General features: G+C 42.3%; 1 protein-coding gene across 2 annotated transcripts in view; it reads left to right on the forward strand.

Annotated features, from left to right (window-relative positions):
* The window catches only part of CCDC93 (CCC complex scaffolding subunit CCDC93), a 39290-nt gene that overhangs the window by 19089 nt on the left and 5655 nt on the right, over positions 1 to 14546 (forward strand). For both annotated transcript variants that reach the window (XM_077935394.1, XM_028744373.2), the window contains 9 exons: positions 309 to 395; positions 3661 to 3777; positions 6321 to 6383; positions 7272 to 7345; positions 8413 to 8494; positions 9804 to 9875; positions 11500 to 11571; positions 11896 to 12004; positions 14103 to 14185. In XM_077935394.1, the coding sequence (XP_077791520.1) occupies positions 309 to 395; positions 3661 to 3777; positions 6321 to 6383; positions 7272 to 7345; positions 8413 to 8494; positions 9804 to 9875; positions 11500 to 11571; positions 11896 to 12004; positions 14103 to 14185 (759 nt within the window). The remainder of the gene's footprint in view (positions 1 to 308; positions 396 to 3660; positions 3778 to 6320; positions 6384 to 7271; positions 7346 to 8412; positions 8495 to 9803; positions 9876 to 11499; positions 11572 to 11895; positions 12005 to 14102; positions 14186 to 14546) is intronic.

Raw genomic sequence — 14546 nt, forward strand, 5'->3', positions numbered from 1 at the left:
TGATATAACTGAGCCATTGCCATGGAAGCCTTGCTAAGGTAGCAAATGTTGTCCTGCTCCCATTCCTGTAGATGGATTTTATGATGAGATAAAAAGACTTGCTAGCTGATGCCCACTCTTCCAAGTATCTCCCCACTGCCCCGGCCAGCTCTGCTTGCTTATTCTCCAGCCAAGCCTTGCTGCTTTCATGGAGGACAGTGGTACTTCTTCATGGAAACAGACATTGCATTTACATCAATTCAAACTGCCCTGCTTTTTCAAAAAGCTGTCTCATGTGTCCCTTCATAAGACTTGTGTTCTACTTTCAGGGCAGACTGACTGCAAGCACTGTAGGGCAGATAGTTGGACTTCAGTCTGATGAGATCAAGCAGATAGTATCTGAATATGCTGAAAAGGTAGGTGATTTTTTTTAAACTGTTTTAAGAAAACCATACCTGAGCAATTGTCTATTAAGTCTTCAAATTTTGAAGCTTCAGCTCCTATTTTTAAAAATATATTCTTTAGAACATTATCTACAATAATGCTAGTTGGTGTGCCAATGCTTCTTTGTGAAGGCATACAAATCTGTGCTCTCGTCAATAAAAATCAGTTAGATTCCTCTGTCTCTGTGTCTTCTAAACAAGTAGCTAAAAGTTGCATATGACTTTGTAGAGGAATAGTTTCTCCCACGTCCTTGTGCGCCATGAAACAGTTTGTGAAGTTTTACAGCTGTATTATATGGAGCTATTCGATGTTGTACTATGTTGATGATTCAGTCAGGCCAGATGGAGCAATTCTCTCTCTCCCTCCCCCTGCCAGGGAGCTGTTTTGGGGTTCCTCCTGACACACGCACACCCAAGCCAGTTGTGAGGGAGCATAGGAGGATAAACCCCTTTGCTCAGGTGGGGGACCTTGCCTGGGCTTCCACTGATGGGGTGCATTATTGAATTTCACCCATAGTTGTTGGAGTCAAGCTGTGTTTTGTTTGCAAGAAGACAAACCCTCCCATCCTGATTTCTTCCTCTTTATCTATTTCCTCAGCCTATTCCTCTTACCATTCTGCTAGTTATAGTTTTCTTTGAAAATCTGGCTTGGCTATTTTGGGCTTCTATAATAGATTTCCTGTCAGTGCACAATGAAGATTGCTTAAAGCAATGGTGTGTGTTTGTGTGCCCTTGAGTTTAGTGGTTACTATAGAGCAGTCACTTAATTGCATCTTAAATTCAGGAAGGTCAGTCTTTCCTGGTTGTACTTGGATCCAAAGATATGAGTGATGTGTTTGGGAGGAAAAGGAGAAAGATACACATAGTCTTGCATGAATTGAGAGGGAATTATGCAGTTGCAGTGTTTATGCTTAGAATCTGGAATCGGAGCCTGAGTCGAGAGGCTCATAAGGAAAAGAATATAGTTTTTAACTTTGGTAGCAGTTTTAAAATGTTCAAAGTGCTTTACCATTCTCATCTTGGCTATTTCCCACGATTTAAATATACTGTCTGCTCCTTATGGGACTCCTTATGGGATTCTTTTTGGCAGTATGTAACTAATAAGTTGAGGGACGCGGGTGGCGCTGTGGATGAAACCTCAGCGCCTAGGACTTGCCGATCGCATGGTCGGCGGTTCGAATCCCCGCGGCAGGGTGCGCTCCCGTCGTTCGGTCCCAGCGCCTGCCAACCTAGCAGTTCGAAAGCCCCTCCGGGTGCAAGTAGATAAATAGGGACCGCTTACCAGCGGGAAGGTAAACGGCGTTCCGTGTGCTGCGCTGGCTCGCCAGATGCAGCTTGTCACGCTGGCCACGTGACCTGGAAGTGACTGCGGACAGCGCTGGCTCCCGGCCTATAGAGTGAGATGAGTGCACAACCCTAGAGTCTGGCAAGACTGGCCCGAACGGGCAGGGGTACCTTTACCTTTACCTTTACCTAACTAATAAGTTAACAGTGTTAACTTTAACAGTGTTATGGGAATGGAAAGAGTTTCATGCATGGGGATGTTGTTGAACAGTTGTGAGAGTAAATAAGGGCAGGGGGTCAAGTGCCTTGCACATAAATTACCTTACAAATTGCAGAATCGCCTGCTCCCGCAAAAATTAAATAGTCTTTTTTTCCATTTTGGAAATAAATGTCCACCCTGAGATCTTCAGATGAAGGGTGGTATATAAGTTTAAAAAATAAAATTAAAATGCTTATTTTTCTGAAATAGAGATAACTTCGTTTCTATTTTCTGGCACCTGATTGATCTGTTACTTTTTCTCTTCAGTTGACAAATGAATGGCAAGTTTAAAAGAACTTAGGTGGGTGTTCGTAGCAACTGCTGAATGTTTTAATTAACATATTTAAAAACAAAAGCTACAATTTTGCCAAGTGAATTCCTGGTTTTTGCCATCCATCTGTGAATGCAATTTTGTAGTATGCAAGAGAATTTTCAACTAAATGTTTATGATCTGAAGATAACAGAATGTGTCGGCTCTCACTTAAAACTGCTACACGTCTAGTGTGGTTTTGAAAATAAATTACTTTAGTAGAAACCTTTTGGACTTCAATTTCAAGCAAGAGCAAAGAAGCTTCAGTTGTGTTATAACATATGTCTTCCATAGCCCTACTTGCTATACCTCATGTTTCAGTTCGTAAATAGCACAAATAGATGATATTGTTCAAAACTTTGTTTTAACAGGTCAGATGTTATATCCTTCTTTCAACAGAATGTTTTTTATGAGTACAAAGGAAAAATAAATCACGGAGCAGTGGCTTGCAGCAAAAACTGCAAAAAAGTTGTTGTTATTTTTAAATGGATAACTGTTGTATTTTACTGACTGGACTTAACCGTCCAGGGGTCCTTTACCTTTACCTTTACCTTTTACCTTACCAGACTTCTCTGGACTCCTGCGGGTGAAGGAGCATTACAGAAACAATAATAATCATAATCAAAATGATCTTGATTGCTGCCTTCCACATTTGTTGTATTTTTCCGTGAACATAGAACACAGAAGGAGGTAGCAGCTAAATACAGTAATTAAATTCTAGTCAATTTGTGTGTGCGGGGAGAATTAGACTTGCAGCATAGTCTATCTGTGTTCACTTTGAAGTCAGTCTAGTGGCAATCAGTGGCAGGGGAGATTCCCAGTGCCGGGCAAACACTGCTCCCAGTTACGAAGAGGGTGAGAGACAAAGAGGTAGGAAACTTGGCACGGCGCTTGGCGTCGGTAAGCACCCACTACAGAGTCAGCCCCATTGATTTCAATGGGATTAAGTACACTTAACATTGCAGTCCAGTCCTGGGAAGTTGGTGCTGAAATTCAAGTTAATGCTGTGAATTCTCACCCCATCCCCATATAACGATGTGCTGTTGAATTTTAACAGTATGATCCCCCTGCCCTTTGCTCCCAGCACCGTATCTCTTTCTAGGGTGGAGGAAATGTGTTGAGTCAGCCTTGCGGGTCAAAGTGGAACATGCCCAGTTCCCCTCACATTTCTGCCTCCAGAAGAGCTCTGCCAACTTCCACACTTGCTTACTCCCTGTAATGCAGGACATGCAAGCATCCAGACCTCTGCATACCAATATGTGGCTGTCCAGTGGTTTATGGAGCAGTCTTAATGCACAGATTAGGCAAGTAATGATTCCTGACTGACAAAGTGCTGAGGGGGTGTTCCATTCATTGTGTCCTCTCCCCACTCCATCTTTTTCTAGCAATCAGGACTTTCTGCAGAGGAGCGTCCAGAGAGACTTGGAGCTGCCCAGCAGCACAGAAGGAAGGTGGCATCTTTAAACAAACAGATCTTACAGAAAACCAAGCAGCTGGATGAAGTATGTGGGGTTTTGTTGTTGTTGTTCCAGTATTTTGAGGGTTTGTAAACCACTTTGCCACTCTGCACTTATGGAGAAGATTATAACTTCAACATCCATTTAGGAGAATTATAATATGAGTAACCTGGGTCTTAATAAGCATTGGTTAAGTGAATTTATGCACCCTTTTTTTGCACATAAGTTGTACATAAGTTTGCACACTTTCCTTGATTGCCTCTATGGAAGCAACAGGTGCTTACTGACTGCCCGCAATTCCGAATTAAAGCTGTGAGCTGTGTTTATGTACAGGCAAAGGCAGCATTTAAATTCTCCTCTGTCAGAATATCAAATGTTGAGGTCATATAGGTGCCCTCCCTGTTCAACTCCCAGTGCTTACTAGGGATTCTTAATTCCAGCAGGTTTTTTAAATTAAATTCTGATATTATAGTTTTAACTCATTTTAGACTTACTGTATTGTACTGGATCTCCTGCACACTGCTCAGAGACAACTGTGAATAAGAGTGCTATAAATTGCTGAAATAAATAAATAAAAATAGTTGGCATTTAAAGCTGCACAGAATTTCATAGTTAACAGAATTTTTCCAAAGAGTTGTGATTCTTTTTCTTTTTCAAATGCTGGAAGATCCACAAATCATAGAATCAAAAGAGTTGGAAGGGAGACCATCAGGATCCTCTAGTCCAGCGGTTCTCAACCCATGGGTCTCCAGATGTTGTTGGACTACAACTCCCATCATCCCTGAGCTCTGGCCTTGCTAGCTAGGGGTGATGGGAGTTGTAGTTCAACAACATCTGGGGACCCACAGGTTGAGAAAGGCTGCTCTAGTCCAACCCCCTGCAGTGCAGGAATATGCAGCTGTCCCATGCAGGGATTGAACCTGAGACTTTGGTGGCACCATGCTCTTACCAACTGAGCTATCCAGTCCTTAGCTCCTGTAAACATTACATTGGTGCTCACTTGGCTGCTGCTAACATTATTGTTTTGCCTGTCAAAATCTTTACGGATTCGCTGATTTAATTGCCTTCTGTTCGGTTCTATCTGCCATTCCTCCCCACCCCCGTTTGTACTTTAAGGAAGCCAAATGGAATACAATTTCCTAGAATCAACCTGGTTTTTTCTAATATACGTGTTCTCCTGAGTTATATTTCCTGATGCTTTTCCAATATTTGTGCATCATGTCGGTGAATTTTATTTAAAGATGAACTGCGGTGTCAGCTACGATCCAGTAAAGGCTCCCACCAAAGAAGGGTGAGGGGATGATTTTCACTTGATTTCCACCAACTGTCCCAAGTGCCACCTTCCATATTGTTGACGAGAGTCCCCTGAAGCCCAGAATGGTTTTTGGAGGGAACAGGCCTGTTGCAGGAAATGAAAGCTAGCAAAAAAGTCCTCTTTCATTCACAAATTTCCTCCAGTGGAGGATTCTGTAAATAGAGTTCCTCCCACAGTATAATTCATCTGTTGTTGTTGTTGTTCCAAATCCAGAGGTTTTGATTCAAAGAATAGGGTATCCTGGAACTGCTACATTCCGTTCTTGTTCGGCTCATAGCTGTCCAGAGAACTTTGTTGATATATACATAAATACATGGGTGTAAATTTTATCTCTCACACATTACTTGCTTCTAAAACCTTCCAGACTCTCAAAGTGAAAATTTACTTTAAGTTTAGACCTCAGGAGAATCAGTGCCTTTGTTTTTTCTTTCTGTCCTTGGATAAGCAACCGAAGGAAGCTATAGGAGACACTTTGCAATAATATACTGCAAGAGAAAATAGTTAAAATTATGGCCCTGTTCACGCTTAATGCTGAAACAGGAAACATTTCATCCATCTTGGAAGCACTGACCCCTGACACCTTGTGGACACCAGCCCTGCCTTATTTCTTCCAAATTTTCCTGTGTTGAGTGGGGGAAGTCTGAAGGGAGCTTCTACCCATGTTTGCTTGAAACCTCCATGTGATCAGAAACTCCTACAAAGCACCGCACTGTAGAGAAGAAAGCAGGACAGGAATAAATTTGCCAGTGCAGGGACAAGCAAAGAACCTCAAAGGTCCACAAAATTAAGATTGATTCAGCCCAACATGTTTCGGTTTAAAGAATTTGCCTGGGGCATTGTAAAACAAATGTTATCCACCTGCTGCATTGCTAATTGATTCCTCGGGACATAAAACATGAATCTGGGAAGTGGGCATGAAATGTTTTTGGTAAAGAGGTTGTAAAATATTGTCCTTTCTATTATGAATAGCTACAGTTCACCATGCAGTGTTTATGTTTTGCATAGACCTATTTCTCAGATGGGGTGTTTCATAAGCAAAAGCCTCGTTTCTGAGGTTTCTGACTGCTACTTTTATAATTTTTCTTTACAATCCAGCCTGAGCAATGCTTCTGTAGATATTAGAGGAACCATTAAGTATAGTTCCAGCATGTTTCTTGATGTGTATGTGTGTATACGCATGCCATTGTTAGGAAATGTTGCTGCCTTTGATTAAAATACCAGATTGGTGATCACTTAACTTGACTTTCCCCCTGTGTTCTTCTTTTGAAAACAGTTGCAGGCAAAATGTGCTGACCTGCAAGCAGGATGTAGTGAGGCTAAGAAGAAATTAAATGAGGTAAGCTCATTCTTCCCTTTGTCCTCCCCTCTTCTCCTTAGACTAGTCTCTGTCAACTCTGTGTTGGACAAAAGAGGACAAGGCCTCTACATCTTTAATTGTTGCGTAGAAGAGAATTTCGGGATGTAATGCAAGCTACACCTGCTGAAATTCATTCCTCTGCTCAGTTGCATAGGAGCCCTGTCACCTTCTTCATCTGACCACCTGGACCGAAATGAACTGGAATAATTGTAACAATGTGCACTCGCACCTATGCAAATAAGAGTAAGAGGCAGCCCGGAACACCACAGTTTCCATTGCTGCTTGTTAGGGAAGGTTCTGCTACGTTAGTAAAAGCTGCCTTCTGCCGGTTATCCAAAGCTGTCCCAGACAAGCATAATGCCATATTGACTTTTGTCTTGTAATGATACTGCAGCAAGAAATAGGAAAGATGAAAGAAACTTGTGCACAAGTTGTACCAGTGTTTTATCTCTTGCAAAAAAAAGGAGGGAGGGGGGAGACCTTAACAAATGCTGTACAAGTATGAGTGGTATGAGAGCGGACCATGCACTATCCTGGTAGGCAACTCTGTGCAATCCAGTACTCACCTCTGTAGGCAGCTGGAGAAGACAGCACTGGTACAGCAGAACTGTACCATGTCTAGGCTCACATCTCAGCACTAATTCCAAGGGTTACATCCAATTGTGACGGCCAAGGCCCCTGTGAGCTACTCCTGGTGCCTTTTTGAGAACAACTGGTCATGCTATATGAGAAAAAACAGGTAGAGCTTGCCAGAGTTTTAAATAGAACCCTATCAATCTTTGAGGGCTTTGCTTAAAGCTTTGTTTTTGGGTTAAATTGGTTTTTATTACATTTTCACACCATGTGTTATTAATTCCAATCCTTTAGGTTAAGAATCACAGTGAAAAATTGGACAAGGAGCTGGCAGCCTTAGAAACAGTGGAATCCCAAGCAGATTCAAAGTATGTGTCCAGTTCCTCTCCATCCTTCCCTGTCCCCTTTGCAATGAATTGTGTTAATTCAGCAGTAGTCTCCATTGGTGATGGTTGGGTTTTTGTATCTACTCCAGCCTGTAGTTTATATTATGTATGTGTGTGTGTGTGTGTGTGCGCGCGCACGCGCATGCACACACATTCTAGTCCAAATGTTTCCTTTCATGGCAGAATGTTATTTATGCTGGAAACTCTGTTAGCCTTCCTCAGCTTGGTGACCCTGTATGGTTTTGGTTACAACTCTTAATCAGCCCAACCAACAGTCCGGGCTGGTTGAAGTCTCACGTTAATTCTTGACATGGTGCAGTCACTGCAAAGTGATTGTTAAACATCATTTTCAAATATAGACTTGCATTGATTTTCAAGGATTAGGGGCTGGGAAAAACATCTGGCTGGCACTTCTTGAATGTTCAAAAACACCCAGCATCAAAAAAGGTTATTTTAAGGATTACTGTTTGCTCACTGAGCCTTAAAATAACCCTATTAAGGAAAGTCAGTGTATTTTCTTCATATTTTCTTACAGATGGGAGACTTAGCAGCACAGTCCTGTGCATGTCTACTTGGAAGTAAGCCTCATTAGGTTCAATAGGCCTTACTCCCAGCAATGTACTGGAAGGGAGAGCAAGTAGCAATGCTTGCACCGACAGAACGATCTCCTTAGTTGCAACACTGAAATCCACCTGTGTGTTTTATGGTTTTAATGTACTGGCTTTTATGTAGATTCTGTAATGAGCTGGAATTTTTCATTATTTTCATTATGATGAGCAGTATAAAAATGTTTCTGCCTTTTAAATCAGTGGGTATTATCTATTGGATAATGGAGGCATCCAAACTTTGAGCAGCAATACAGGAGAACGTTTCTTCTGTGAGATCCTACCTTTCTGTTTTATTCAGCTCTGTTGCTGCCCTAAATTGCTTCTTTAAGATATTTTGTTTTCCCCTCTCTCCATTTTGTTTTCCCCTCTCTTCATTTTTCTTAGAATAAATGTCTCTAAATGCTCAAGAACAAACAATGTGTTGTTGTTGTTTTAATTTAGTGTATTGCAGAAGCTTCGGGCACTGGTGGCAATGAATGAGAACCTCAAAAGCCAAGAGCAAGAATTTAGAGCACATTGCAGAGTAAGTTTTTTAGATGCTTCATTCCAAGTCAGTGCCTGCACGCAATTCTTTTTAAGGATCCAGATTGAGGATCCATAATCCAGATGTACTCCTGAGCTTCTTTGTATATGCAGCAGAATACAACTAATTCCTGTTGCTTAGGAATGCTTTTGCAGCGCAGTAACTGGAAAAACTACTTCCATGTGGTTAGGGGATCCATGTCAACATGGGGACCAGAGGTGTAGCTGGAGGGGGAGGGACGCACTAAACACCACATCACGGGAGGGGGGGCCCGCACTTACCACGGGGCCTGGCCTACAATGCACCTGAGCCACATGTCTCTCCTGGGAGTGACGCAGTGGCTCCGGGTGCCTGCAGGCTCCCTGCTGCCCGAAACGGCAGCGTGGGCCTGGCATCTGCCCACCGCCGCCTCCTCAGGCTCAGCTGCCCTACAGCTGAGGCCCCAGCTCGCCCCACTCCCAGGTGCAGGGCGCATGTGATGCCCCAGACGTCTAGCTAAGCCGCTGTTGGGTACCTTGTAGTAAAGCAGAATATATATATATATATATATATATATATATATTTAAAAAGCCATTTGCCTTGGTCACATGGCTGGTCCCCATTCCACAGTTCCCAGGTGGACGTGCGCAGTGGGAACCTATGAACAGTGCAGTGTCTTAACACTGGCATCTGTTAAGATTGCCATGTGGAGTCCCCACCACCTAGGTGCCAAGGTAATGTATGAATTGGTCTGAAACCATAATCAGTGGTTGTTGCGAGGTACCTTGAAAAAGTGATCAATATCGGAAGTTTTAAAATGTGTAAATTGTATGAGAAAGGAGGAAAGAAATGGAACGGGGCAAGAATACAAATTGAATTTTAAACCCCTGTAACTTAATATTTTGGGGTGGCTATTTTCATTATGGGATGCAATATGTTCAGTGTCACTTCTGCAAAAGCCCTTTCAAAATGGTTAGGGACAGTTGGGCTTGTACAAGATGCTGTAGTCATGGTGGTGCTTGTATTTTGATTTTTTTTAAAAACTCGAACTTATTCTCTTGCCCTTCTGACTTGGGTTCATTTGCATAAGAGTCAGACTGTGTGTTTTCCCCTCTTCCCCCCCCCCCCTCTTGACAATAGAGTGTGCTACTTTACATAATGAAGAACATTCACCTCCTCTGGAGCCCTAAGCACAGAATGTCTATATGTTTTTGGGCTCTTTCTGATGCATATTTTACGAAAAGAAAACAGTCTCTGGCTATTGTTTCCATAAAGAGCACACGTTGATTGCTAATGAAAAGAAACAATTATTATTTTCTTGCTGTTCTAGGAAGAGATGGCACGCCTCCAGCAAAACATTGAAAGTTTGAAAACAGAAGCAGCTGAAAATGGAGAAGAGAAGGTAAACAGAAAATATTTAAGCATTCTTACTGAGCTTTGGAATCTTCTTCCCATATATTTTTTTAAAAGAATTTTAAAATGCTTGCGGTCCCTTTGCTCCATTTAGAAGTGTTTGCCCTCATTTGGAATGCTGCCTGAATTTTTTGTTTTGCCAGTCTGCTACTTAAAGGTGCTAACGTCTGTGTGTGTGTGTGTGTGTGTGTGTGTGTGTGTGTGTGTCTTTTGTTGTGATTCACTTTCTCTGGTTACTTAAAATGAACACTTCATTTCACTTTAACAAAACTTTATATATTTGAACTCATGTCTTTCTTATTGAAGGCAATTTCTTATACACAAGAATTGGGACTTGGAACACTGGAACACAGTCAGTTCCCAAAAGTGTGTGTATTTTTTTGAGCAGGGTAGCTTGTTCCTTTAATAGCAAACTTGATTGTTTGCCTGTGTATTTTAATAAAAGAAACATCAGGATACATGGTGGACATTTAACAATGGATGTGGCATGCAGGTGTTTTCCATTAGAGGACCTCTAAATTGTTGCCCAATTTAAAAGTCCATGAGGCTTGAGTTTGGACTCCACTTTCAAGAAGATTGCTCAGTTCAGATGATTCTTGAAACCTTGCAGTCCATCCTCTCTTCCAGAAAACTTCTCTTTTGTTTTGCACTAATCATAGCTGGTTGTAATGTCCAAATCAAACTACAGAGTGCTTGCACTCCAAGAAAAACCCACTTCAGACCTTGGCTTCTAATTTCCGGCTTGGAGGACAAGCCTTAACCATAGTCTGCCGATTCGGATGCCATGGCAAACCGGGGTTAGTGTTAAACAGGAAAAAGCAAGCCTTCTGTAAACCTGCAGCTCATTACTGAATGTCCAAATAATGAACAAAAAGATACCGTATTTTTCGCTCTATAAGACGCACCAGACCACAAGACGCACCTAGTTTTTGGAGGAGGAAAACAAGAAAAAAAATATTCTGAATCTCAGAAGCCAGAACAGCAAGAGGGATCGCTGAGCAGTGAAAGCAGCAATCTCTCTTGCTGTTCTGGCTTCTGGGATAGCTGCGCAGCCTGCATTCGCTCCGTAAGACGCACACACATTTCCCCTTACTTTTTAGGAGAGGAAAAGTGAGTCTTATAGAGCAAAAAATACGGTACTTTGAGCTTTCCTGGAGCAAATCAGAACTCCAGGATAGCTTACCCATGATAAAAGGAGAGGACTATGTTGAATAGTCTTCTGATACTCTGACTGGTGTGCTTCTCCAAACCCCACTGTCCTTCCACCTGCTAGTGTGTGTTTTTAACCGCTGTACAACAAACAGACCCTAAACAGATTCAACTTTACCCAGGATGGACTCGTGGTGAGGAATGTTCTTCTGCTTCTCTGGGCAGCTTGTTTTTAGGTGAATACGCTACATATGTAGTTGCACAAGTTAACATGTTTGGTTGGAGCCAGTAAAATGTGGCAGAACATAGCTTTCTTGAACCCCTTCCCCTCGGCATGTTTTTAACTTTGATGCGGAACCAGTATAAACCCTGGGCCCAGTATGAATAAGTGACCCTTGGTCATCATAGTCTCGACTGAATTTGGTCAGCTGGAAATCAGTTTTGTTTTATGTCTCCAATGTTAGGAACCCGCTAAAATTATAGACCAGCAGTACAAAACCGAGAGAGAGAAGCTGCAGAAGATCAGACTGCTTCTGGTGAGTTTTCCAAACTGTAAGTCTCGCTGGGTTGGCAGATGTATTTGCTAAATGTCTTCCTGTCCTGTGCAATGTAAATTTCTGGTTCACGCGAGACTCCCGGATTCTTCTGTAATGGATGTTTTAAAAGTTGGAAATACCAGTTGGGGGGTAATTATTTGGAAAACGTCACCTTTTGCAGTGGAGCCAAGAGGGCAGGGGGTCCGCATGGCAGCAGTTGATTCCATTATCAGGTTGTTTCTAAATGTCAGTTTGTTTTTTAGAAACCCAGTCACAGGGTTTTTTTCTGTTTTTGTTTTGTATATTGTTTTCAACTCCCCTCAGGCCCGACGAAACAGAGAAATAGCCATTTTACAACGCAAGATTGATGAGGTTCCCAGCAGAGCTGAGTTAACACAGTACCAGAAAAGATTTATTGAACTTTACGGGCAGGGTACGTATATCAGGCAGAAATGGATTCCTCACAGCTAAGCACTATAAACCTATGGAGCATGGCAACCACTTCTTGTTTAATGTTGTTGTATCACTGGCTGTTTGACATTCACATCGTACGCCTTCGCAGACAAGCAGGGCTTTTCCAAAACATGGATTTTAAAATGCCCTCAGGGCCAAAGATTTGGCGCTTTGGGGGTAGGTTCTTGAATGTTTGTAGCTGGTTCTGCCACTTAGTTCTACAGTCTATATATTAAGACACTGTTCCTTATGACACTAGGCAGAAAAAACAACAACAGCAACAACCAACGCACTACATGCAATGGCTACGTCAGGGCTGCCCTCCCCACTAATCCACCAGTTAATTTGTGTGATGTGCAGCATTCATATATGTTTCCAATCCCTGCTGTTCTTCCACTTCAGAAACAATGTGGGGAGGGCCTGTGCATGCACACAAATAGGTGCGCACTCGTACATACACATGCTGTGCAAGGTGAGGAAGCCTTCTCCAGTGGGGAGAAGGGGAAACTGTTCCTTTACACTAGATGAAATCTGCAGGGCAGGACATGAGGCGTCTACCTGCTGCACCCTCTTTGGGGAGATAGGTTAAGGTTAGGGGGTGCACTGGTAAGCAAGCCCACATGGGCATTTGACAATTTGACTCAGACTGTAGATAATTCAAGGACTTAAATTTCTTACTCCCAGAGGTAGGCAATTTCTCGCCATATGGAACATGTTGTGATTGTTGTATCCCACCCACCTCCCCCCAAAATTGCTCAAACCATGGTGAGAAGGGGTTTTTAATTGTCTCTGTAAAAACAAATGTCTAGTTCTTATAGTTACAGGGATGTCAAATTTGTGCTCGTCAAAATTAGCAATGTGATCTTTTATATTGAACAAGTGGTTTCCATGACTGCTTATTATACTTCTGATTTTTCCCCGGAATAGGGTATTCATCTGCAATGTCATTTCTCATTGGCTTTTCTCCAAAACATCTGTTGGGGGGGTGCACATACATGCACGCGCACTGAAGCTTTATCAGCAGCCAAAGCAAAATAATATATGGGTTTTACCGCTCTGCCTCTTCAGGCTATTCAGTACCATTAATGGCTATAAAGAGTGTTCTGTGTCAGAAAGTACATTACCTCTCCTTAGACCGGAACCATCGTTGTATCACTGTCCCAGCCACACTTAATGTAGTGAATTGATGATTTAGGAGAATTCTACCTTTTGCCTGCCTGATCTACGCTAAATGAGCATTGCAAATCATTTAGAATAACCCTTTTTGCTTTACAAGCTGAAATACTGTCACTCCCAATAAATTTATGTGAGCTACAATTCACAGAATGTTGGTTTTATGTTAAGATATATTGCCAGCCTTTTATAGGTTGGCTGAGTACTTGGGAGTGTGTTCTTTCCCTCCTTGGATTTCTGTGACAATGTTGAAAAGTTGAAAAGAATGTTTGCAAAATTGTATTTCCAGGTTTTGGCTGGGATCCAAATAGGCTCATGGAGGAGTCCTAAAGGGCTTCCCTACCCTTTGAGGATGTTTGAGACAGTTGTTTTTTTCCATGAAATGCCAGCTCAAAAGATCCCCTGGGTTTTGGGGGTGGTTTTTCAGGAAGGGGAGTATGGTGTGTAGGGAGGGGTGTGAGAAAGATACTGTGCATAAATGGAAGTCATCTTATCCTTCTGTTAGCTTTCAGGCCTTTTCATTTCTTCCTACAGAGCTAATAGGAGCCATGGAGAGATTCTGCTCCTTAATAGGTGGAGAACCAGCCTTACATATGAGAGCAGGTTCACCTTTTAACCTTTAACGTTGTACACCTTTCGTGTTGTGCACCATTAAGATGTACACCTTTTGTGTGCCGTTAACTTATTTAAGTTTAACATTATCATGACAGCCAGCTTTCTCAGTCACCCAATTTTGAGTGCAGGTGACACTGGGACTTCTTCTCCAGAAGCTTGTGTTTAGGAGTGCAGCCTAAGGTTTCAACCTTATACTCACTTAACCAGAGTAAGTCTTACTGGACTCTCTTGTACTTACTTAAGAAGGCATGTCTGGGATCACACTATAAGAATCTTCCCTTTGTTTGCAGTTTCAGCAACACACAAAGAAACGAAGCAGTTCTTTACCCTCTACAACACACTGGATGATAAGAAGGTGTATTTGGAAAAAGAGGTAAGCTGCTTGATCAGATGTTCTAGCTCATTATTCCCCAACCTTGGGCCTCCAGCTGGTTTTGGACTACAATTCCCATCATCCTTGACCACTGGTCTTGCTAGCGAGGGATGATGGGAGTTGTAGTCCCAAAACAGCTGGAGTCCCAAGGTTGGGGAACACTGTTCTAGCTGACCACAAATCCCCACCCGCAGTATAAGCCGTTATTTTATCAATAAGGAGAACTATGGTGAATATATTTGGGTTCCTGTTTGGTTTTTCCTGTCTGTTCTGTAAAAGGGTTTTCCTTAAGACAGGAGTGGATGGGGAACCCATGGCGCTCCATGATGTTGCTGGACTACAGGTCCCATCTCCCCTGACC

This window comes from Podarcis muralis, chromosome 1, assembly GCF_964188315.1.
Source record: "Podarcis muralis chromosome 1, rPodMur119.hap1.1, whole genome shotgun sequence".
Classification (NCBI taxonomy): domain Eukaryota; kingdom Metazoa; phylum Chordata; class Lepidosauria; order Squamata; family Lacertidae; genus Podarcis; species Podarcis muralis.